Consider the following 25264-nt stretch of genomic DNA (forward strand, 5'->3'; position numbering starts at 1 on the left):
TGGGCTCGGTGAGCTAGCACTATAAATCGGCATCAGTCCGGACTAGTACAAGCAGCCAGACACACGTACACACTTGCATGCACGTTGCTATATAAGCGCAAAAACCATGAACGCGACGTTAAACCCCATTTCACCTCACCTCACAGTGATATTGCTGGAAGAGTAACGTTTAGCCATAGTTCACTCACTCACTCATGCAGTTGTTGGATATAATAGATGACCTGTATTTCCATGTGATAACGTATGTGATATTGTTATGGTATTTTATGCCTTGGAGTATTTATTATCCCAACACTTACACCATACATAGAAGAGTAACTTCATCTACAAATTACTACATTCTGACAATGACATTCGGACCATCTGTACTTGCCTCCTATTTCGGCCAGACGTCTCTCAAAGATCAGTGGCCCATTCGTCATGTAGAGTGACGTCCTTTAGTGATGCCGCGAGCTGCTGATTGTGGTGCCGAATATAAAATTTACTCTTATTATTTATCTAATGTTGTCAGGTACCAGTACAGGTATCTTTGCATATCTTGATGATAAACTATGATACAACCGAATACTGTTAATAATAGCGTTAAACCCGACTCACTCACCCAATCATTGTTCAACTGCTTTATTTGTTTATGTTTTATAAAAAGTTGATGATAATGTAACTGAAACACGGAAAACTTTCTTCCTCGTTGGCTGTGTTGATTTTAAAGCGGAAAAGCGAGCATGACGAGTGTAGGTGGGGGTGTTTGGGGGATAGGGAATGGAAGTGGGAGTAGGGTTATTGGTAAGGACAGCTGTGTGTGGGGGTGTCGATGAAGTATCTGTGGGTGTTGGTGTAGGATGGTTGATGAAGTGTGTGTGAAGGAAGTGGGGTATGATGTGTGGTTTGTAGGTATAGATGTAGGTGGGTGGTTCATGACGCGTGTGTGAAGGGAGTGGGGTATGAATTGAGGGTGTTGGTATGGATGTGGGTACAGGTGTGGGTGTGTGGTTCATGAAGTGTGTGAAGGAAGTAGGATATGAGGTGTGGGTGTGGGTGTGGGTGGATGGTTGATGACGCGTGTGTGAAGGGAGTGGGGTATAAATTGAGGGTGTTGGTATGGATGTGGGTACAGGTGTGGGTGTGTGGTTCATGAAGTGTGTGAAGGAAGTAGGATATGAGGTGTGGGTGTGGGTGTGGGTGGATGGTTGATGAAGTGTGTGTGAAGGGAGTGGGGTATGAGGTGTGGGTGTGGGTGTGGGTGGGTGGTTCGTGAAGTGTATGTGAAGGGAGTGGGGTATGAGGTGTGGGTGTGGGTGTGGGTGGGTGGTTCATGAAGTGTGTTTGAAGGAAGTAGGGTATGAGGTGTGGGTGTGGGTGTGGGTGGGTGGTTCATGAAGTGTGTTTGAAGGAAGTGGGGTATGAGGTGTGGGTGTGGGTGTAGGTGTGGGTGTGGGTGTGGGTGTGGGTGTGTGTGTAGGTGTTGGTGTGGTTGGGTGGTTCATGAAGTGTGTGTGAATGGAGTAGGGTATGAGGTGTGGGTGTGGGCATAGATGTGTGTGGGTGGTTCATGAAGTGTGTGTGAAGGAAGTGGGGTATGAGGTGTGGGTGTGGATGGGTGGTTCATGAAGTGTGTGTGAATGGAGTAGGATATGAGGTGTGGGTGTGGGCATAGATGTGTGTGGGTGGTTCATGAAGTGTGTGTGAAGGAAGTGGGGTATGAGGTGTGCGTGTTAGTTTGGGTGTAGATGGATGGTTGATAAAATGTGTGTGAAGGGAGTAGGGTATGAGATGTGGGTGTGGGTGTGGGTGTGGATGTGGGTGTGGGTGTGGGTGTGGGTGGGTGGTTCATGAAGTGTGTGTAAAGGAAGTGGGGTATGAGCTGTGCGTGTTAGTTTGGGTGTAGATGGATGGTTGATAAAATGTGTGTGAAGGGAGTAGGGTATGAGGTGTTGGTGTGGGTGTGGGTGTTGGTGTGGGTGTGGGTGTGGGTGTGGGTGTGGGTGTGGGTGGGTGGTTCATGAAGTGTGTGTGAAGGAAGTGGGGTATGAGGTGTGCGTGTTAGTTTGGGTGTAGATGGATGGTGGATGAAATGTGTGTGAAGGGAGTAGGGTATGAGGTGTGGGTGTAGGTGTGGGTGTGGGTGTGGGTGTGGGTGTGGGTGGGTGGTTCATGAAGTGTGTGTGAAGGAAGTGGGGTATGAGATGTGGGTGTGGATGGGTGGTTCATGAAATGTGTGTGAATGGAGTAGGGTATGAGGTGTGGGTGTGGGCATAGATGTGTGTGGGTGGTTCATGAAGTGTGTGTGAAGGAAGTGGGTATGAGGTGTGCGTGTTAGTTTGGGTGTAGATGGATGGTTGATGAAATGTGTGTGAAGGGAGTAGGGTTTGAGGTGTTGGGTGTGGATGTGGGTGTGGGTGTGGGTGGTTCATGAAGTGTGTGTGAAGGGAGTGGGGTATGCCGTGTGAGTGTGGGTGTGCGTGTGGGTGGGTAGTACATGAAGTGTGTGTGAAGAAATGGGGTATGAATTGAGGGTGTTGGTATGGATGTGGGTACAGGTGTGGGTGGGTGGTTCATGAAGGGTGTGAAGGAAGTGGGATATGAGGTGTGGGTGTGGGTGTAGGTGGATGGTTGATGAAGTGTGTGTGGAGGGAAAGGGGTATGAGGTGTGGGTGTGGGTGTGGGTGTGGGTGGGTGGTTCATGAAGTGTATGTGAAGGGAGTGGGGTATGAGGTGTGGGTGTGGGTGTGGGTGGGTGGTTCATGAAGTGTGTTTGAAGGAAGTAGGGTATGAGGTGTGGGTGTGGGTGTGGGTGGGTGGTTCATGAAGTGTATTTGAAGGAAGTGGGGTATGAGGTGTGGTGTCGGTTTTGGGTGTGTGTGTAGGTGTTGGTGTGGTTGGGTGGTTCATGAAGTGTGTGTGAATGGAGTAGGGTATGAGGTGTGGGTGTGGGCATAGATGTGTGTGGGTGGTTCATGAAGTGTGTGTGAAGGAAGTGGGGTATGAGGTGTGCGTGTTAGTTTGGGTGTAGATGGATGGTTGATAAAATGTGTGTGAAGGGAGTAGGGTATGAGATGTGGGTTAGGTTGTGGGTGTGGGTGGGTGGTTCATGAAGTGTGTGTGAAGGAAGTGGGTATGAGGTGTGGGTGTGGATGGGTGGTTCATGAAGTGTGTGTGAAGGAAGTGGGTATGAGGTGTGGGTGTGGTTGGGTGGTTCATGAAGTGTGCGTGAATGGAGTAGGGTATGAGGTGTGGGTGTGGGCATAGATGTGTGTGGAAGGTTCATGAAGTGTGTGTGAAGGAAGTGGGTATGAGGTGTGCGTGTTAGTTTGGGTGTAGATGGATGGTTGATGAAATGTGTGTGAAGGGAGTAGGGTATGAGGTGTTGGGTGTGGATGTGGGTGTGGGTGTGGGTGGTTCATGAAGTGTATGTGAAGGGAGTGGGGTAAGAGGGTGTGCGTGTGGGTGGCGTTTTGGGTTTGGGGATTGGTTGTAGCATGCAGGATGCGGGATGCGAGATGCGGGATGCAGGATGAGGGATGGGGATGCGGTGTATTAGTTATATGTTTCACGTAATTGGGGTCCAATGGTGACAGGATGGTTGGGATCTGCCGCTATTTTATCCGTTACTTAACAAATCGGGTGCAATTGATTCAGTATTTCATTTACATCACGGCGTGTCAGCTTCACGGGGAGGAGCCATCAGGGGTCATAATCGTTCTGAATCTGGGATTAGACTTGGTGTGACTTAGGAAGAAACACAGTAAATATTGATCTCATTATTATAATGAAATAAAACATTACCAGGTAGGACAGAACGGCGGTAATAACTGTTTGATATTTACACAGAGTGTTTTAGCGATGGCTGATTGGTTAGTCGAAGCAACATGTCGTCACAAATGTCGTTTTAAATACGATTTGACGTCATCCATTGTTCATGACGTCATTACATTACGTCACCAGAACAATAGATTGACTTGAGCGAAATAGGTTTACATTCATATGATTGTATAATGTTTCATTTAATTTCTTTGTCTATTTGTTGTTTAACGCCGCAAATATTCCAGCTTTATGACAGCGCTCTGTAAATAATCCACTCTAGACCAGACAATCGAGTGATTGACATCATGACATCGATCCACGCAATTAGGATATGATGACATGCATCAAACAAGTCAGCGAGCCTGACCACCCGATCCCGTTAGTCGCCTCTTACCACAGGCATAGTCGCCTTTTACGGCAAGCATTTGTTGCTGAAGACATATTCTACCCCGGATCTTCATGGGTCGTTCGGTTTTATGTTCGGTGATGCTATTATGAAAGAAAACGGCGAAAGCATATGAAATGTCAGTTGTATTGATCTTATATGTATTGGTGTCAGAAAATGGTAATGTGCGGAAACTGAACACGAAACAACGAAGTGACACTCATGATTCAGAAATAGTCGAGCTGTTGCTCCCAATGCCCACTGTCATCGAATCACACTTCCTGGTAGGACACTGGCTGTAGAAGGGTTGAGGGGAAACATGTCTGTCGCAAGGCTACTGATACCCGTGTATTTTCAACATTCTGCATTATACTCCATCTGGATATTCCTTTGGATGGACGGATCTGCAGCAGGTAAGGATGTATCATACATAACACAAATCATGATGTCAAAGCGTTGATAATTCCAGTGGGGGGTTTACAAGGTGAATACATGTGGCTGGGTCACTCAAATTACCTTGATTATGAGACTGATCAGATCTTGGATTGTATGTGTGTGTAGGTTTTCGGGTTTATTCTAACGTTGCGGGAAATGTCGATTGAAACCGGTCCCATACAAAATAGACTCGACGTCACTATTACGTCATAAGATAGTAGCATGACGTCATTCACCAAACAGGCTGCTCTGCAATGTTTGTTTGTTTGTTTATTTGTTGTTCAACGCCGCACTCAGCAATATTCCGGCTATATAACGACGGTCTTTAAGATTACTTATGAAAATGGAATGGGTTTTGTCGCTTTTTTTGTGAGTGAGTGAGTGAGTGAGTGAGTGAGTGAGTGAGTGTTCTTTCATGCCGCTGCAAGAAATATTTCAGCACATCACATCCATGTGAGCGTTCGAATCCGGGCTTTCCACGTGACGAGCTAACGCTTAACCACTAGGCTACATCGCCGTCACTCATATGCCATTCTCTGCATTTATTTTAAAGCTTTCGCTCAAAGCGAAATGGTTACAGGAAATACATCATTGAATCACATGGGCTTATAAATATCTCACTTCCTGTCGTTACTTACTGTCGAGCGCCTTGTGTAAAATTTATGGTTTTTAGCAATATTTTAGCAATATTTCAGCAATATCCTACCTTTCGGGGGACACCAGAAATTGGCTTCACACATGTGCCCAGGCGGGGAATCGAACCCGGGTCTTCAGCGTGACGAGCGAAACCTTAAACCACTAGGCTACCCCACCGTCCCAGAATGATTGCATAGCTGCTTGTTATAAGAGGCGACTAACGGGATCGGGGGGTCAAACTCGCTCACTTGGTTGATGCATGTCATCGTATCCCAATTGCGTGGATCGATGCTCATGATGTCAATCACTGGATTGTCTGGTCCAGACTCGTTTATTTACAGATCGCCGTCATATAGCTGGAATATTGCTGAGTGCGGCGTTAAACAACAAATAATCAAACAAACAAACATTAATAACGATATTTGATAAGTTGTTATATTGTACATAAAAACAGACAGTGCGATGGCCTGCAAGCAACTCTCAAATCCTGATACGGTAACAACAGTTTTCAAGGACGATGCCTGTTTCTTATTGTCTCGAGAGGAGAGAACGTGGGAAGAGTCGAAAACCTTCTGCAATGGCCTGGGTGATGGATGGTCTCTTGTTGTGATAGAAGACGTGGAAACACAAAAGCATGTTGACAGTGTCTCACGTACAGCCGGTGTCTCTACAGGGTCATGGATAGGTCTTCGTCTGCGAAATGGTTTCACATGGGTATCAGGTAAGCAATGAAAGAACAGCCATTTGGTATATTTGGCGATGCACTGAAGTCATAAAGAAATGAACACATGTACAACCACAATGCATCTTGAAATTCGCTCTTACACCTGGTTAAAGATCTGGATATCTCTCAATCAATATATTGTCATGACAATGCTATGACATGTTTTCTTAAGTAGATTTATTGGTAACAGTTGCCCAAGTTGTGGTTGGAAGTCTGACTCATTAAACGTCAAACAACAACTTTCTTCAGGGAAAAGACTAGAGTATCCAAGTTTCTTCAAAGACCTGGCAGACGGAGAAGTCCAGGCACCAGGAAAGTGTGCTACAACAAGCCCTTCAGATGACACATCCGTCTATGGAATATGGAACTATAACATCTGCACTGCAAGACTATACAGCATATGCCACTCAGGTAGGATCTGCAAGAATTAACATCATATCAGCTCGGCATTGTCTCCTAGTTTCTTAATCTAAATAAATATCTAAAATCTTCTCGTGTATCAATATCGCCTCCCGTCGCATTTAGATATTTCTGTGCACTAGTATACATGTCAGCACGTTATAACACCAGTTATGTCTTTCATCATGTAACAGACTAAATCAGCTCTAATCTGCTTTTGGATAATAGGATTTATTTTCATATACATGTCATTACTCGTTTAATAATTGCTACCTTTACATGTATTGTTGGCCTCTACTCCAATGGTCATGACTTCCTGGATCATCAGGTTCATCATATGGTAACACGATCCTACCTCCACCTAACTGAGTGCATTTACATGTAGAACGAAGCCGAATAACTGTGTTACCATGTCATGCATGTTTCCAAGACACAGACTATCGATACATCAACCATTTCTTTGATCCCTATACCAGGTTCCCCCCTACCTCCGAGAAAAACGACGACTTGTCGGCCTACAACGTCATCTACAATGACACTAAAGGCAACTCCAGCTAAACTACCAACGACTGTCAAATATGGAGCAACACAATCCACAGCAGCAACAACGCAATCCACAGCACCAACGACGCAATCCACAGCAACAACAACGCAATCCACAGCAGCAACAACGCAATCCACAGCAACAACAACGCAATCCACAGCAACAACAACACCACCCACAGCAACAACGCAATCCACAGCAGCAACAACGCAATCCACAGCAACAACAACACCACCCACAGCAACAACGCAATCCACAGCAGCAACAACGCAATCCACAACTGCCCAAACAACACCCGGCAGTGATGGTGAGGATGGTCGAGAGTTAAAGTTACTGAGTTGACAGTCCACCAGTTTATTGTTATTTTCTGAGAGCTAATATTAAACAGTACAATTCTTATGTTCACCCTTTTGTAAATTTTGTTCATTAGTATAGAAATATTTTACCTGGTCTCGTAACTATGCAATGTTGCCAGTCTGGTTGACTGACTGAATTTTTTGCGAATTTTACATACTGAATATACATGGTTTAGGTGTTGAATAGTTGAATCATTAAATAGTATTAGCAAATAATGTCTGGTTCCATTCAGATGATTCTTATATTTAATTTGGCATGTGTTGTTTTATGTTTTTATTTTTTAATGGAAATCCATTCAAACAATAGTAACAAAATCATAAATATATAAATAAGTAATTCGGAACATGAACCAGGAAGGGTATTTGGGACCAACTATATTAACGTCATGGTTCTTTAGGGTTTCCCTTTTCGTTGTTTGTGATGCCCTTTTAAAAACCTGCAGGAAACACGGAGTCGATGCACCAACCGAATATGGTTGTCTTGTTGACGTGACGTCACACGTGGACGACTGGCCGGTGGCAAGCCATGGTGTAGAAAAAGTATCCAAAGACATGATAGTGTGTTTCTATGAACATTAAAATGTCCGGCGTTTTGCGCCATCCCTTTTGCAGCATACCACATAGAAGTTGATTTTCAGCGTGCCGTGGCATTGCCCAAGCGTTATTTACGGTTAAACCAAAAAACTTTTTATTAATACCTGATAGTTAAATAATAGGTGTGTGCTCTTCACACAAACGTGTGTGAGTATCATGTCAGTTTGCGTGGCTTGGAAGTGCAGTGCAAGGCGAGGTGACCACTTGATTAATAGTCAATTCTCACATGTATAAACACTAAAATGTGTATCAGGATTTTCTAGTGGATAAGTGGGTGATTCGGGTTAAATTGTTTTATAAACAGTACTTCAGTCATCATCAAAAGCCAAAATTCGCGGTGAAAAGTTGCGTCCCTTAGTCATGCCAGGATCGTCTTATGATATGGGTTTGATCATGAGAAGTTAGACACTTTGGACATGTGGTTATCCTAAGCTGAATGTAACAAATAACTGAAATTGAAAGGGCAGATGGAACTGAATGTAATAGCATTAAGTCAAGTAACTTGAAATGTTATTGGTTTTTTTGATATTTCTCGCAATATGTGCTATTAAACTTTTGATGTAAAATACAGCAAAAGACAAAAGACAAAAACACTACTTCACACAACTGACATTAAAGTGTAAATCTTCTTTAATCGCCTCTCCCCGGACGGGTAGCCTAGTGGTTAAAGCGTTCACTCGTCACAGCGAAGACCCGGGTTCGCTTCCCAACATGGGTACAATGTGTGAAGCCCATGTCTGGTGTCTCCCGCCGTGATATTGCTTGAATATTGCAACAAGCGGCGTAAAACCATACTCACTCACTCACTCTCCCATTTTCTCAGCCTTTCTCCCCCTCGGCGTCACACACGAAATAGACGCTGATGACGCAATTATTGAGTAAAGATGGTTAACCCTTACCTTTTTGTTGTTTTCCATTAACTCAGTTCACTGTCATTATTTGTGGCAAGTCTAGATTCATATTTATTATTTCCAGCCCGACATGACATCTGTGTCCCTCTGATACCCGCTGTGATTGTTGCACTGCTCATTCTGATCATGATGGGGGCAGCAGTGTGCGTGGCTTGGAAGTGCAGTGCAAGGCGAGGTGACCACTTGATTGATAGTCAATTCTCACATGTATAAAAACTAAAAACGTTTCTAAAATTTTACCAAAATATTGACAAAATGGTTCATTAAGAATTTGCTGATTCCCACATATCGACAACATCTCTTTAAAGAATGAACATCTCTCATTTGGTGCCAAAAGTGTAATATGTTTAAACAATCTATTTGTTATCTATTTCAACACAAGATGAAGTCTCACCTCTCATCAATACGAGCCGTTTTTTCTGTCCTGATTCGGATCCGTGGATCTCAGACACCATCACAAGACCAAATGTTGATTACTGATTAACACAAGAACGAATTAATAGCCAGTTTAATATAGGTTTCACTTTGTTCTTTCAGCTTTGATGAACAGATATGGAGGTCAGCAACTACGAGTGAGTATTGTGTAGACATTTATGGTATTGGAGTGAGTGAGTGAGTGAGTATGTTTTACACCGCTTTTAGCAATAATCCAGCACTATCACGGCGGGGGACACCAGAAATGGGCTTCACACATTGTACCCATGTTCGGAATCGAACCCGGGTCTTCGGCGTGACGAGCGAATGCTTTAACCACTAGGCTGCAATCATTTATGGTATTAGAGCGTCTGCTCATGCGTCCTTAACATTCTATCACACATAACCGGGCATCGATGATCAGGTCGTGTGAGGTGCTGAAATATGATTTCCAGTTCGTGCCTTGGTTGTGCCTGGATCTAATGCTCATAGGTTCGAATCCTAGCCTCGCCCTGATTATGATCCTGATACGAGTACCATACCCGTGGTCGTAGGTTTCACCCAACTGCTTGATTTTGCCAATGGTGGCAATGTCAATTGCTGCTATTGCCAAGGGTGACTATGTCTGACTTAGCCTATTAAGTGTCATCATGCCCCGGGATGTGGCCGGTTTCTTATGTGTTCAACAACACGTCCGATTGGACCGATTGGTCCAAGTATTGGACCTGAATTGTGGAATGTTAGCTTAGACACCTGATGTCATAACTGATTTTCAGTGGTCCATTCCATATTATTTCTACAGCTATTTGCCCTTTACGCCATGTGGAATCTGTTTCGGCTGGTTATTCTCTTGCATTGACAATTAATAATTATTTAATTTCATCATTAACGAAACACGTAAAGCGTTTTGAAAAGTAAACAGTATTGACGTGTTATTGTATTTAGCCCAATACGCATTATAACGTCATCAATCTACCCTAGCCAGTGGTATGTCGTTCACATATATATTCATCAAACTATGACATCACACAGAACATTTTCAGTTTTCAATAAATGTATAATTTGCTGCATTTGATAAGGCTGGAGATGGAGCCTTCTACTTACAACCTCGTCCTGTAGACCAGTACCACGTATATGATGAAGTGGTGGAATAACAACGCAAGGACCTGGCGCTATCCTTCAAGAATGGAGCATGAGAACTTAACAACAACCACGCCCACCACTCCCAACACGCCCAACGCGCCCAACACGCCCTCCACGCCCTCCACGCCCACCACGCCCTCCATGCCCACCACGCCCTCCACGCCCACCACTCCCATCACGCCCACCACCCCCTCCACGCCCTCCACGCCCTCCACGCCCTCCACGCCCACCATGCCCTCCACGCCCTCCACGCCCACCACGCCCACCACGCCCTCCACGCCCACCACGCCCACCACGCCCTCCATTCCCCCCACGCCCACAATACCCACCACTCTCACCACGTCCTACACGCCCTCAGAGCCCACCACTCCCACCACGCCCACCACGCCCACCATTCCCCCCACGCCCACCGCGCCCACCACTCCCACCACGCCCTCCACGCCCACCACGCCCACCTGTCCACAATCCCTCAAAATTGTATTGAATTAACAGCATACTGTTGACCAGTATATGTGTGTTGTACTTCAAGACCGGAGAATGACGACTGTATAACACCAACCGAAAATGGATTCTGCTTTAGATAAAGACTTCTCATGATTGCGGAAATATTTCTTGTCGCTCTCATTCAGGAGGTAGCTTAAAAAGGTACAAAACCTGCACCGAAACGTCACAATAAAATAATAAAGAAGTCGTAATCAACTCTGTCTTTCTTAAAAGCAATAGAACACCAACGAGAGAAAAGCTGTGCGAAGTTTTTGACAAAGATAAATGAGATGGTGACGTCCAGGGTTTGAATAGAAATATTATACTGTTACGTGTCGATACCCAAATTGAAATAATATGTTAATCCAAAAGTCTGTACATAAAAGAACTCAGTGTGAAACCAACAAACAACCAACAAGTGGTATACAAGGAAGGCCGGGGTTTTTTGGCTATAAAAAGAAATATATAGAAGTTGAACTAGGGCATACAAGCAGTCATCCTCGGTGCTCAAGTGTACTGTTATATGACAGTGTATTTTATTGTTTAACAATGATGTAACTATGTTGCATTTTTTCTGTTAATATTCGGTAGACGATCATTGCATTTTGTTTGAACAGTGATCAGTCGTCAGGAAGTTATTGTATTTTGATGCTAGTGTGGTGTGTAGACTTCCGGTGGAATGTCGAACCGCAAGTTTACAAACCACACCAGCATCAACACAGTTAATATATTAAAGACATCATAACAAAACAAAATGTGTCACAGTTCATAACCTTCATCGAATAATATAAAGAGAGATGTACTTGAGCAATGTGGGAATCCCATTGTCCCCTTTCGTGGTCTACTGGTAGAGCGTCTGGGGTTCGATCCCCTGCCACGTCATACCAAAAGATGGTATATTTTGTTACCCTGTCTGGCGCTCGGCATTAAGGGGCTAAAACAAGGACTGGTCGTCTGAGTGGGGTATTCATAAACTGCGGCATTGTAATCTCAGTGAGCTAGCATAATAAATCGGCATCAGTCCGGACTAGTACAAGCAGCCATACACACACATGTTCATGCACGTTACTATATAAGTGCAATACTCTTGTAAGCGACGTTAAACCCTATTTCACCTCACCTCACTGTGATATTGCTGGAAGAGTAATGTTTGGCCATAGTTTACTCACTCACACATGCAGTTGTTTCTATTGCTTATGAACGTAGAGATGCACTGTCTTTCCATGTGATAACGTATGTGATATTGTTATGGTATTTTTATGCCATGGAGTATTTATTATCCCAACACTTACACCATACATAGAAGAGTTACTACATCTACAAATTACTACATTCTGACAATGACATTCGGACCATTCGTGCTTGTCTCCAATTTCGGTCAGACGCCTCTCAAGTTACAATGAGTTGGTGGAGGCCCATTCGTCATGTAGAGTGACGTCCCTTGGTGATGCCGTGTTCTGCTGATTGTGGTGCCTAATATATAACTGACTCTTATTATTCATCTTATGTTATCAGGTGCCAGTACATGGGTATCTTTGCATCTCTTGGTGATAAACTATGATACAACCGAAATACTGTTAATAATTGCGTTAAGTCCAACTCACTCACTCACTCGACCAATCAATGTTCAACTGCTTGATTTGTTTACGTTTTTTAAATAGTTTACGACAATGTTACTCAAACACGGAAAAACTTTATTCCTCGCCGGCTGTTTTGATTTCCTGTAAAGTTGAAGCGGAGAAGCGAACATGACAGCAGCTGTGAAGTTTCACACTGAGTATTTTGTAAATGTAACTTTCCATGAAATAAGGCTGAATCAAGGGATTTATTTGGAATTTCTTCCGTGTTATGTAGTGTATAGAACATATATAGCTGATCCTTAGCATAGATAATATATTAGATTTGGCTTAGAAAAACAAAGTGAATGCTTGTTTTGGTATTAATTTAAATTACCCCAGTATGTTAAATTAGTACTTAAAATCATTACATTAAACTACTATTCACTGCATACACCTATGAACGAACGCGGAACTCATATCTCGTCACGGAGGGCCACATTCTGAATGTAACTATAGTGTGTCGGGGGTAGGAGTGAGGGGGTGGAGGGGGGGGGGGGGAGTTTGGGGTGGGGGTGGAAGTCGGAGTGGGGATGGGGAGTGGAGATAGGAGTGAAACTGGGAGTAGGGTTGAGGGTAAGGGTTGGGGTGGGAATTGGGGTGGGAGTTGGGGTGGGACTTGGGGTGGGAGACGGGAAAGGGGTGTTTGTTTTGGGGGGTGGGAATGGAGTGGGAATATTGTTGAGGGTTGAAGTTGGAGTGGGGGGTGGGGGTGGGGGTGGATGGGGTGGTGTCGGTTCAGGTCGGGTTCACCTTTTGGATTCATAACTTGAGAAGCTGTGTGTATGGGTTTCGGTGAAGTGTCTGTGGCTGTAGTGTTGGTTTGGGTGGGTGGTCGATGAAGTTAGTGTGAAGGGAGTGGGGTATGAGGGTGTGGGTGCGGGTTTGGGGTGTGCTTGTGGCATGCGAGATGCGGGGTATGAGTTTATGGTTCACGTTAATTGGGTTCAATAGTGACAGTTTGGTGGGAATCCGCCACTATTTTATCCGTTATGTAACAAATCGGGTGAAAGGGATTCACCCTGCCGAGGACAGTATTTCATTTATATCACGGCGTGTCACCTTCACGGGGAGGAGCCATCAGGGGTCATAATCGTTGTGCATCTGGGCTTAGACTTGGTATGAATCACGAAGGAAACAATAAATATTGATGTCATTGTATAATGAAATAAGACATTACCGGGTAGGACAGAACGGCGGTAATAACTGTCTGATATTTACACAGTGTGTTTTAGCGATTGCTGATTGGTTAGTGGAAGCAACATGTCGTCTCATTGGGCCATTGTTTTAAATACGATATGACGTCATTCATCATTACATTACGTCACCAGAACAATAGATTGAATTGAGTGAAATAGCTTTGGAGGGTTTACATTTCATATGATTGTTTTATGTTCCGTTTAATTTGTTTGTTTGTTTGTTGTTTAACGCCGCACTTAGCAATATTCCAGCTAATGACGGTGGTCTGTAAATTATCCAGTCTGGATCAGACAATCCAGTGATTGAGATCATGAGGATCGATCCACGCAATTGTGATACGATAAAATGCATCAACAAAGTCAGCGAGCCTGACCGACCGATCCCGTTAATCGCCTCTTACGACAAACATAGTCGCCTTTTACAGCAGGCATGGGTTGCTGAATACGTATTGTACCTCGGATCTTCACGGTTTAATGTTCGGGCATGCTATTATTAAAGTAAATGGCGAAAACATATGAAATGTCACTTGTATTGATATTATATGTATTGGTGTCAGACAATGAAAATGTGCGGAAACTGAACACGGAACAACGAAGTGACACTTCAGAAATTCATGATTCATGATTCAGAAATAGTTGAGCTGTTGCTCCCAATGCCCACTGTCATCGAGTTACACTTCCTGGTAGGACACTGGCTGTAGAAGGGTTGAGGGGGAAACATGTCTGTCACAAGGCTCTTGATACCCGCGTATATTCAACACTCTGCATTATACGCCATCTGGATATTCCTTTGGATGGACGGATCTGCAGCCGGTAAGGATGTATCATACATAACACAAATCATGATGTCAAAGCGTTGATAATTCCAGTGGGGTGTTTACATGTTGATTACTTGTGGCTGGGTCACTCAATTTACGTTGAGTATGAGACTGATCAGATCTTGGATTGTATGTGTGTGTAGGTTTTCGGGTTTATTCTAACGTGTGCGGGAAATGTCGATTGAAACCGGTTGCATACAAAATACACTCGACTTCACTATTACGTCATGAGATAGTAGCATGACTTCATTCACCAAACAGGCGGCTCTGCAATGTTTGTTCGTTTGTTTATTTGTTGTTTAACGCCGCACTCAGCAATTTTGGCAGAGATTACTTATGAATATGGAAAGGGTTTTGTCGCTTTTGTTTTATAACTTTCACAGGATTGGAAGGGAAACTCCATGTTAAAGGTCATTTTCTTTGTTAACTTATTATGCATTAAATTTACAAGCTTACTCTCGTGGTCTTGACCAGAGGTTTATTACTCACACTTAGGAAAGTGAAAGATAAAAAAAATTATGATAATTATGAAGGTTCAATTGTCAGTCAATTGTATATGATGACAGGTACTTTTGCCTTTGAGCATACGTTAGATTTACAGAGAAATGAAGGGTCAACTCTTTTCTGAGTCCGTGAGTGAGTGAGTGAAGGAGTGAGTGAAAGAGTGAAAGAGTGAGTGAGTGAAGGAGAGAGTGAGTGAAGGAGGGAGTGAGTGAAGGAGGGACGGAGGGTGGTAGGGCGTGTGTGAGTGAGTGAGTGAGTTAAAATTTTACGTCACATCGGCAATATTTCAGCCATATAGTTAGTGAGTGAGTGAGTGAGTGAGTGAGTGTTCTTTCATGCTGCTGCAAACAATATTCCAGAACATCACATAGTATCCATATGAGCATTCGAATCCGGGCTCTCCACTTGACGAGCTAACGCTTAACTACTAGGCTACATCGCCGCCACTCATATGCCATTCTCTGCATTTATTTGAAAGCTTTCGCTCAAAGCGAAACGGTTACAGGAAAGAAATCATTTAATCACATGGTCTAATAAATATCTCACTTCCTGTCGTTACTTTCTGTCTAGCGCTTTGTGTAAAATGTTATAATTAAAACATGGCCTGTCGAAATCATATCCCAATTCTTTCTCGTTTACCTTTGTTTAGTTTTGAATTGTTATCATTAATCTGTGATTATTTATTAATGATAAAATCAGCCTGGGTGTAACCAGAAGAATCATCGCAGTGAATGAGTATAGTTTTACGCCGCTTTTAGCAATATTCCAGCAATATCCTACCTTTCGGGGGACACCAGAAATCGGCTTCACACATTGTGCCAATGCAGGGAAACGAACCCGGGTCTTCAGCGTGACGAGCGAAACTGTGAACCACTAGGCTACCCCACCGCCTCAGAATCATTGCAGAGCTGCTTGTCGTAAGAGGCGACTAACGGGGTCGGGTGGTCAGGCTCGCTGACTAGGTTGATGCATGTCAACGTATCCCAATTGCGTGGATCGATGCTCATGATGTCAATGACTGGATTGTCTGGTCCAGACTTGATTATTTACAGACCGCCGTCATATAGGTTGAATATTGCTAAGTGCGGCGTTAAACAACAAATAATCAAACAAACAAACATTATTAACGATATTTGAAAGTTGTTATATTGTACATACAAAATAACATGTTTTTCAAAGACAGTGCGATGTCCTGCAAGCAATTCTCAAATCCTGATACGGAAACAACAGTTTTCAAGGACGATGGCTGTTTCTTATTGTCTCGAGAGGAGAGTACGAGGGAAGAGTCGCAAACCTTCTGCAATGGCCTGGGTGATGGATGGTCTCTTGTTGTGATAGAAGACGTGGAAACACAGAAGCATGTTGACAGTGTCACACGTACAGCTGGTGTCTCTACAGGGTCATGGATAGGTCTTCGTCGGCGAAATGGGAAATACACATGGGAATCAGGTATGCAAAGAAAGAATAGTTATTTAATATTTGCACTAAAATCATAAGGAAAATGAACACATGTACAAGCACTATTCATTTTGAATTACTTTTGGTTAAATATTTGGATGTACTGGCATACTTATCAGTCACTCAATCAATATTAAAACGATTTATTGGTAATAGTTGTCAATATTGAGGTTGGATAAGTATGATTCATTTCTAACATTCAACGGCAACCAACGACTTTCTTCAGGGAACAAACTAGGGTATCCAGATTTCTTCAATGCACAAGCAGGAGAGACAGCGTCACCAGGAGACTGTGTTACAACAAACCCTCCAGATGACACATCCTCCTATGGAATATGGCGCTATATGAACTGCACTGCAAGACTATACAGCATATGCCACTCAGGTAGGAACTGCAAGAATTAACATCATATCAGCTCGGCATTACTTCCTAGATTCTTAATGTAAATAAATAGGTAAAATCTACTCGTGTATGAATATCCTCTCATCGTAACACCAGTTATGTCTTTCATTATGTCACAGAATGAATCAGCACATATATACTATTGGGAATATCAGATAATTAATAGGATTTATTTTCATATACATTTCATTACTCGTTCAATAATTGCTACTTTACATGTATTGTTGGCCTCTACTCCAATGGTCATGACTTCCTGGATCATCAGGTGCATCATAACGTAACACGATCCTACCTCCACCGAACTGAGTGCATTTACATGTAGAACGAAGCCAGATAACAGTATTACCGTGTCATGCATGTTTCCAAGACACAGACTATCGATACATCAACCATTTCTTTAGTCCTGACACCAGGTTCCTCCCTACCTCCAAGAAAAACGACGACATCTCGACGTACAACGTCATCTACAGTGACACAAAATGCAACTCTAGCTAAACCACCAACGTCTGTCAAACATGGAGCAACACAATCCACAGCAGCAACAACACAATCCACAGCAAGAACAACGCAATCCACAGCAAGAACAACGCAATCCACAGCAACAACAACGCAATCCACAGCAGCAACAACACAATCCACAGCAACAACAACGCAATCCACAGCAACAACAACGCAATCCACAGCAATAACAACACAATCCACAGCAGCAACAACACGATCCACAACAACAACAACAACGCAATCCACAGTAACAACAACGCAATCCACAGCAACAGCAATGCAATCTACAGAAGCAGCAACCACACAATCCACAGCAGCAACGACAACATCTTCAACGACAGGCAAGGATCCTTTTCTGTTTTCTAAAACATAATTAAGGAGTGAACTGCCTTTAGGATATCAGCTTCATTTATTATTTTAATGGGTCTAATCTGTACGGGTACTAGTGCCATTATCTGGCAAGTGCTTGACAAAGATTCCAGTCACATGTCGTCACTGACAGCACAGCTTCTAATGTGTTTATACTCCAGTTGGGAGGTGCGAAGTGATGAGAGGGTGTCAATGTTATTACGAAGTAGGGATTCTTCACTGATTATTGCTAAAAGACCTATAGGCATAAAACTAGACTCACTGACCTAGTCACTGACCAGACAATACTCAATGTCTGCCATTATTGATAGAACCATAGACGATTGATATCTTACTTCATCCTCCTGTTGACTTCAGACCTATACCTGTACCCTGACCTGCTTCCTATAATTATCTGTTGCATTAATATATAAGTAAATACCTACACTCGTGACAATCCTATTCTTGTTCCTTTCTTCCCGCTGTGATATTGCTGGAATGACCAAAAGCGGCGTATAGCCGTCACTTCCTCTTTAAAATAAGGGAATCCAGTTATGGTAGCCCTTAAGGAAAGTAACAGACTCTTCGTTTGATTTTACTTCAAACACAAAATCAACAAAATTATGACACACAATAAATGCAAGTGTTTGTGACGGGTACATTCTGTGGGGCAGGATAAGCTCGCCTTTTCGCGAACACCTGGTGTCATCATTTTGTCGTAGTGATTCCTATACACATGCTTATCATATCGTACGAATCGTATAGTGATTTCCTGTGATTGTTAAAAAGGTTTTGTCGATTTTGTTTACAACTACGAATGTGCATTATTCTACAGATTTCGTTTGTGTTTCAGTCCTTATTGCTGTCTCATCTACAGCAGCATTTGTAGCTGCTGTGTTCTTAGTTGGGGGTGTAATTGCTCTCTGTCGAAGGTAATACCTACTTAAGTGTTGTAATTGATCTCTGTCAAAGGTAATACCTACTTAAGTGCTGTAATTGTTCTCTGTCGAGAGTAATACCAACTAAGGTGTTGTAATTGTTTGAGAAGGTAATACCTACTTAAGTGTTGTAATTGTTCTCTGTCGAGGGCAATACCTACTTAAGTGTTGTAATTGTTTTCTGTCGACGATAATACCTACTTAGGTGTTGTAATTGCTCTCTGTCAAAGATAATACCTATTTAGGTACTGTAATTGTTCTCTGTCAAAGGTAATACCTACATAAGTGTTGTAATTGTTTGAGAAGGTTATACCTACTTAAGTGTTGTAATTGGTCTCTGTCGAGGGTAATACCTACTTAAGTGCTGTAATTGTTCTCTGTCGAGAGTAATACCAACTAAGGTGTTGTAATTGTTTGAGAAGGTAATACCTACTTAAGTGTTGTAATTGTTCTCTGTCGAGGGCAATACCTACTTAAGTGTTGTAATTGTTTTCTGTCGACGATAATACCTACTTAGGTGTTGTAATTGCTCTCTGTCAAAGATAATACCTATTTAGGTACTGTAATTGTTCTCTGTCAAAGGTAATACCTACATAAGTGTTGTAATTGTTTGAGAAGGTTATACCTACTTAAGTGTTGTAATTGATCTCTGTCAAAGGTAATACCTACTTAAGTGCTGTAATTGTTCTCTGTCGAGAGTAATACCAACTAAGGTGTTGTAATTGTTTGAGAAGGTAATACCTACTTAAGTGTTGTAATTGTTCTCTGTCGAGGGCAATACCTACTTAAGTGTTGTAATTGTTTTCTGTCGACGATAATACCTACTTAGGTGTTGTAATTGCTCTCTGTCAAAGATAATACCTATTTAGGTACTGTAATTGTTCTCTGTCAAAGGTAATACCTACATAAGTGTTGTAATTGTTTGAGAAGGTTATACCTACTTAAGTGTTGTAATTGGTCTCTGTCGAGGGTAATACCTACTTAAGTGTTGTAATTGTTTTCTGTCGACGATAATACCTTCTTAAGTGTTGTAATTGTTCTCTGTCGAATGTAATACCTACTTAAGTGTTGTTATTGTTTTCTGTCGACGATAATACCTTGTTAAGTGTTGTAATTGTTCTCTGTCGAATGTAATACCTACTTAAGTGTTGTAATTGTTCTCTGTCGAATGTAATACCTACTTAAGTGTTGTAATTGTTCTCTGTCGAATGTAATACCTACTTAAGTGTTGTTATTGTTCTCTGTCGAATGTAATACCTACTTAGGTGTTGTAATTGTTCTCTGTCGAATGTAATACCTACTTAGGTGTTGTAATTGTTCCCTGTCGAATGTAATACCTACTTAGGTGTTGTAATTGTTCTCTGTCGAGAGTAATACCTTCAAACGTTTTGAAATTGTTCTCTGTCGAAGGTAATACCTACTTAAGTGTTGTTATTGGTTGTAAGGGTAATACCTACTTAGGTGTTGTTATATTGTTCTGTGTCGAGGATTATTATTATTATTATTATCATCTTTATTCCTCCATAGGAGAGTTACATGCAATTCATTACGGTTATACAGATATTAACAAGAGAAATAACAAGATTAGGTTAAGGGTCAGGATATAGTGTCAAACACAGTTGGTGTATGTTCTGGATCACAGTTCTTGCAAACAGCTCATTGTCTTCTTCACTCGCTTGTACAGGAGGTGTGCATGACAACAGACTGCACACTAGGTCAACGTCACACATGGAGTGTAAGGTAACACTCAATTCAACTGGACAACAGTTGACAATTTCATACCACATACGATCCCTGATGAATTCTGATGCTCTGCAGTGGCATATCATATGGACCAGAAGATCATTATAACCTTTGTCACAACGTTCGCAGTGACCATGTACTTTGCCTGGCCGCCAGAGCTTTCCATGCTTTTAATTTCTGTTATTGCTCGTGTAGGTAATATCTATTTAAGAGGCCGGCGGGAGGTTCCCTGGTGAGAGTATAGGGACCTCTTAAATAGATATTACCTTCACAAACAATTACAAAACGTAAGTAGGTATTATCTTCACGAACAATTACAACACTTAAATTGTATTTGTGAGTGCTTAACTATATGTTGCACTGAGTTTGTTAAACTAACGGGAGCGATAAGTACACGAGAATGTCATGAACCTTTACTCCCAACTTGTTTCAGAAACAAACAGAAAAGACTGCGTGTCAGGACCAATGACACGATGGCAGGTGACGACACTGAATCATGTACAGTAGCTGATGTAAGGACAAAACCGGAGGTTGAGTACGCTGTTGTCACGAAAATACAGCCGAAACAACCATCACAAGTGCATGACTGTAACACTGAGTCAGGCTACCATTACGCATCCGTGGATGATGGCGCTCTTCCCATGAAGCAAGGCGTCAATGACCAAACATATGACACAGCAACAATCACAGAGAAGAAACAACCAATCACCTTTGACAACACATATGCTCGCGCGATATTCAACCAATCAGCATCGGACACAGTGGATGACGTGTATGATCACACGCGTGTGACCGGGAAGGCGTCACAAGAAGTTGATGCAAGCCATTACGACCATGCTTTCGTCAAATAACAATCTCGCAATATTGGATGTTAGGTTAAAACTTAACATGTACATATTTGCAAATCAATACTTTTGTATCCGAGGTGCTATGTTTTTCTTAAACATGGTAAAGTTTCTATTTTATAGCATTCTGCATATTTGTATTTCGTGTCCCGGTAATCACCCCAAGCGATGGAAAACCAGAACCTCATAATTACCATGACAACCGATCTGGATCGGGTGGTTATATGTATAACCTGGTAAATGTGTGTTGCATTGGTCTCTGGCTCAGACTTGACTATTTACAGATGGTTGTGATATGGCTTTCACACAACATTCACCAACCATTTCTGACAATAACACTCACTGCGGCATACCAGAGAACCACGGACACAAGGTTACAACAATCAAGATTTGACACAAACTTTGACGCATCAGTGATAAACATGACGTCCGATGCAATTCCTTATTTTATATTGTACTGTATATAGCTGTGTTTTTTCAGGTGAACAATTTACTTGCCTGTGCATGTGTTTGTGACGGGTTCAACCGGTGGGGCAGGATACGCTCACCTTTACGCGAACACCTGGTATCATCACTACATAACTGAATATTCTCAGTGTTCATTGTAATTCATGCATTCTGATTAGCTGAACTGGTGAGGTGTTATTGCATTCATGTCCCAAATTAAGCAACGCCCATCGAAGCGGACTACTTTTATTACTACGGATTTACTGGGAATTCCCTTTCCGTTTACGTGAATTTGTTCCGGTTCCTTACAGTCTAACTGTTGCAGTTCTTCTCGTCTCTTGCTTACTTACTTAAATTGGGAGATTAACGTGCGCTTTATGCGTATTTTGCGCATGTCGCCTCTTGCCTTGATTGACAGGTCCTATAAACTTTGTTTTCATCCTAGTCTCCGTTGATTGGCTACTGACGTTGTGGGTGTGTCAAGTTATGTATATAAATTAAACAATCACCTGATTCATGTCACGCCACAGTATGTATTCCTACACTTGGAAAGTTTATAAATGTCGTTATTTTTGTCTGCTTTGATATATACAACTGTTTTTGGTTAAACTATGTTTTCGTTGTCAAATTTAATTGTAAGGACTGACTGTGTATGATTTTCGGTTCATTGAGGTATAAATCGAAAAGCCGAGTTTCCTCAGACAACCGAAAAACATACGCAGTCAATCCTTCACTAGCAGTGATTCATAAACACATGATCATATTACAATCGGAATCGTACAATCGACTAAATGAATAATGAAAGGGTTTTGTCGCTTGAATTAACACTACCACCTCACCGTATCTGTTCACGTGAGGAACATGGAGCTGCCCCGATGGTTCTGGGTCCGAACTTCTTCCAGTAAAATGCTCAGGTTGTTGACTCTGGCCATGCACGATACAGGAGCTGGTGTCTGGAGCGAGCTGTGACAGCAGTGGAGCAAGATTATGCCATTTCTTGCGGCAAGTACCTTGATGTCAATAGACATCACTTTAGGCCCCTGTAGACTTTTATCACCAGTGTATGCAAGTGTATGCAAGTGAGTAAGATTAAATGCTCCCCAAAGTCACCCAGCACTAGATGGGTACCCGGTAGAATAATATATGCATAATATGATAATCACCCCTGTAACTAAAGTGTTGTCATGTTCTGTTATGTTATTATAGGGATTTGTTCTAGGATTAGAACTCAATATTTTGTCCCGACAGTTACAAACAAGTAAAGACTTAGTAAGGATGATACTTATGGATGAACAACTTCTTTATTACAATTGTTTATCCATAGGTCTTATCCTTACTCAGTACTCCAACTTCTAAATGCCTCTCATAGAAGTAACGACTTGCCCTGATGACATGACCAGGTATAAGGACATGGTTCAAGCATAATGCCATACTACTATATTGTGAAAGATCAAAGACAGAAACTGTCAAAAGGCAGCCACGATTAAGTGTCTTTATATGTACCCAACTAATTTCAGTCACTTAATAATTAATTGTCATGCCTTCAATCAGAGAAGCAGCGGCAACGCTGTACACATTTAAAACATGCGATACCCACGCCGGACGATTGACGGTCACGTGATCTTCAGTCACGTATTAAACTGGTTCTACTGTTGGTTTGCGCAGATAGCTCAGCGCGTTTAGCCAACATGAGGCCTGCAAATGGGTTAGAAATCTGTAACAAGGTCGGTTGTATGGGGTCCTTAAATACAAACGTATGTCTACACCTCGAAAGGTTGTTATAGCGCGATAAAAGCCTCTGTTGACTTGCATTCGACACTGATGACCAGTAAATGCTGTGCCATGTGTCGTCCCATCGCAACCTACACATGGTGAGATTAAATATTTGTTCAGCTTAGTTGCAAAACCAGATATATTTATTTAAATTAAATTTCAGCCTGAATTTATTGTATTAAAAACACCCTGCAACAATGTTATTTTTGTGCAAAAACAGTATGTTTGTTTTTAACAGCCTGCAAACATAATTATTTTTTCCCAGGCCAACTTTATCGTTAACATGTTGAAGTTTTACATGTTTAGATTGTTGATGATGTGTTCAGGTGGTTTTCAGTTCATGTGTTTATACTTTAAACATGTTCAGATAGAACACACCAAATGTGTATTCATTGTAGAATTGAAACACTTTCCTAAACATGTTTTCATTCTAAACAAATATATTAGAAATCTGCCAGAAAGGGGCTCCACACATTGTACCCATGTGGGGAATTGAACCCGAGTCTTCGGCGTGACGAGCAAATCGTTTAGCTAGACAGAACCCATTGATCGAATGTTGTACATGTTGACGAATGTTCGCATTTTTTACTTCGGTTATTATTTTATGATGTCCTGATAATCCAGTGATATGAATGAAATGCATACAGATGCATAAATGAATATATTATACCAACTTCTATTTATATTTCTTATTCAATTAAAGTTATTATCTCACAAGCACGATGTGGTACGTTTGCTTTCTGTTGTCTGATAGGTTTGTCAAACGGCAATAAGGTCTAGTCGGATGTGTCGACTTTTTCTGTCCCCCAGGAGTTAGACAGTACACTGAAACTCCGTTGTTCAGGAAACCCCGTACGATTATAAATAATTACAATGAACATTACATCATACATGGAAGCCTCTCAAAACGAGTTTCGTTAACTTTAGACTACATTCAGTTCAGTATTTTATTGTCTCCTGGCTTATTGTATCAAATTAAGTTCAAATTATAAATAAAAAACGAACTGCTTTTTTCTCAATTTTTTTTATGTCATACACGTTAAATTTTCTTAATTCTCTTTGTTATTGTTTTCATATTATACTTTATAGTCTTTCTCAAACAGGTTTCCTAACAGGTGATCGTTACATTCTGTATAATTTCTTAACTGCATTTTGTCAGTTGAATAATTAAGGATTTTCAAAAGGTATTGTATTGCATGATTCCCTTGAAATATTGCATAAATTTTGACATTTCATGACATCGTGTTGGTCTATGTTCTAATATTCAGTTGTTAAATCTATTTTCGGAGCGACATTGCATTGAAGTTCAAGATGTGTCTGTATGCTTCTGACATAATGTTGTTTGAAAGAACAAATAAGTAACTGATATTATTTTATCTCAAAACTACATAATAAATGTATTTTCGAAGTTATCATTAAAGTCTTCAGACATACATGCATGCCTATGTATAAGACAGTAAATTTCAAAATGTAAAATTCTGGTAATCTTTATAAACAGTTATCCTGCAGAATGGGTGACACTGGGACGCTGGAACTGGGCTTCAGACATTGTACCCGTGTGGGGACTCGACTGGGGCAGTCGGCGTGACGAGCAAACTCTTTAACTACTGAGCTACCTCACAACCCTTTATCATTTAGAAAATGGTTACAAACACACGTTCATTCTTGTGTATAATTATGATCGAAATTAACTTGTGAAGTTATATTTCACAGCACAATCAGAACACAAACACATCGATGTCCCGAATCACGGTTCTCTTATACTGAACAAACACAGAGTTTACAGAATGATGACATACACGTCATATTATATTACATGGGGTGTTTTTAGTTTTACAGTTAAAAG

At 41.8% G+C, this 25264-nt stretch overlaps 1 protein-coding gene across 1 annotated transcript; it reads left to right on the forward strand.

Annotated features, from left to right (window-relative positions):
• The first annotated feature begins 14320 nt into the window (after window positions 1-14320).
• LOC124119137 (cell wall protein DAN4-like) lies at window positions 14321-21695 on the forward strand. Its single transcript, XM_048382956.1, has 6 exons — window positions 14321-14453; window positions 16142-16411; window positions 16647-16805; window positions 17225-17665; window positions 18526-18604; window positions 20787-21695. The coding sequence occupies exons 1-6, from the start codon at window positions 14360-14362 to the stop codon at window positions 21202-21204; spliced, it is 1461 nt and encodes a 486-aa protein (XP_048238913.1). The 5' UTR covers window positions 14321-14359; the 3' UTR covers window positions 21205-21695.
• The last annotated feature ends 3569 nt before the right edge of the window (window positions 21696-25264 follow it).

This window comes from Haliotis rufescens, unplaced genomic scaffold (assembly GCF_023055435.1).
Source record: "Haliotis rufescens isolate VD_foot unplaced genomic scaffold, xgHalRufe1.0.p SCAF_42, whole genome shotgun sequence".
Taxonomy (NCBI): Eukaryota; Metazoa; Mollusca; class Gastropoda; order Lepetellida; family Haliotidae; genus Haliotis; species Haliotis rufescens.

Bases quoted from the DNA above. Each gene is read 5' to 3' on its own strand.
- LOC124119137 (XM_048382956.1), top strand. From the start codon at position 14,360: ATGTCTGTCACAAGGCTCTTGATACCCGCGTATATTCAACACTCTGCA. The intron at 16,806-17,224 runs GTAGGAACTGCA...CCATTTCTTTAG, and splicing joins ATACAGCATATGCCACTCAG to TCCTGACACCAGGTTCCTCC. The intron at 17,666-18,525 runs GCAAGGATCCTT...TTTGTGTTTCAG, and splicing joins GACAACATCTTCAACGACAG to TCCTTATTGCTGTCTCATCT.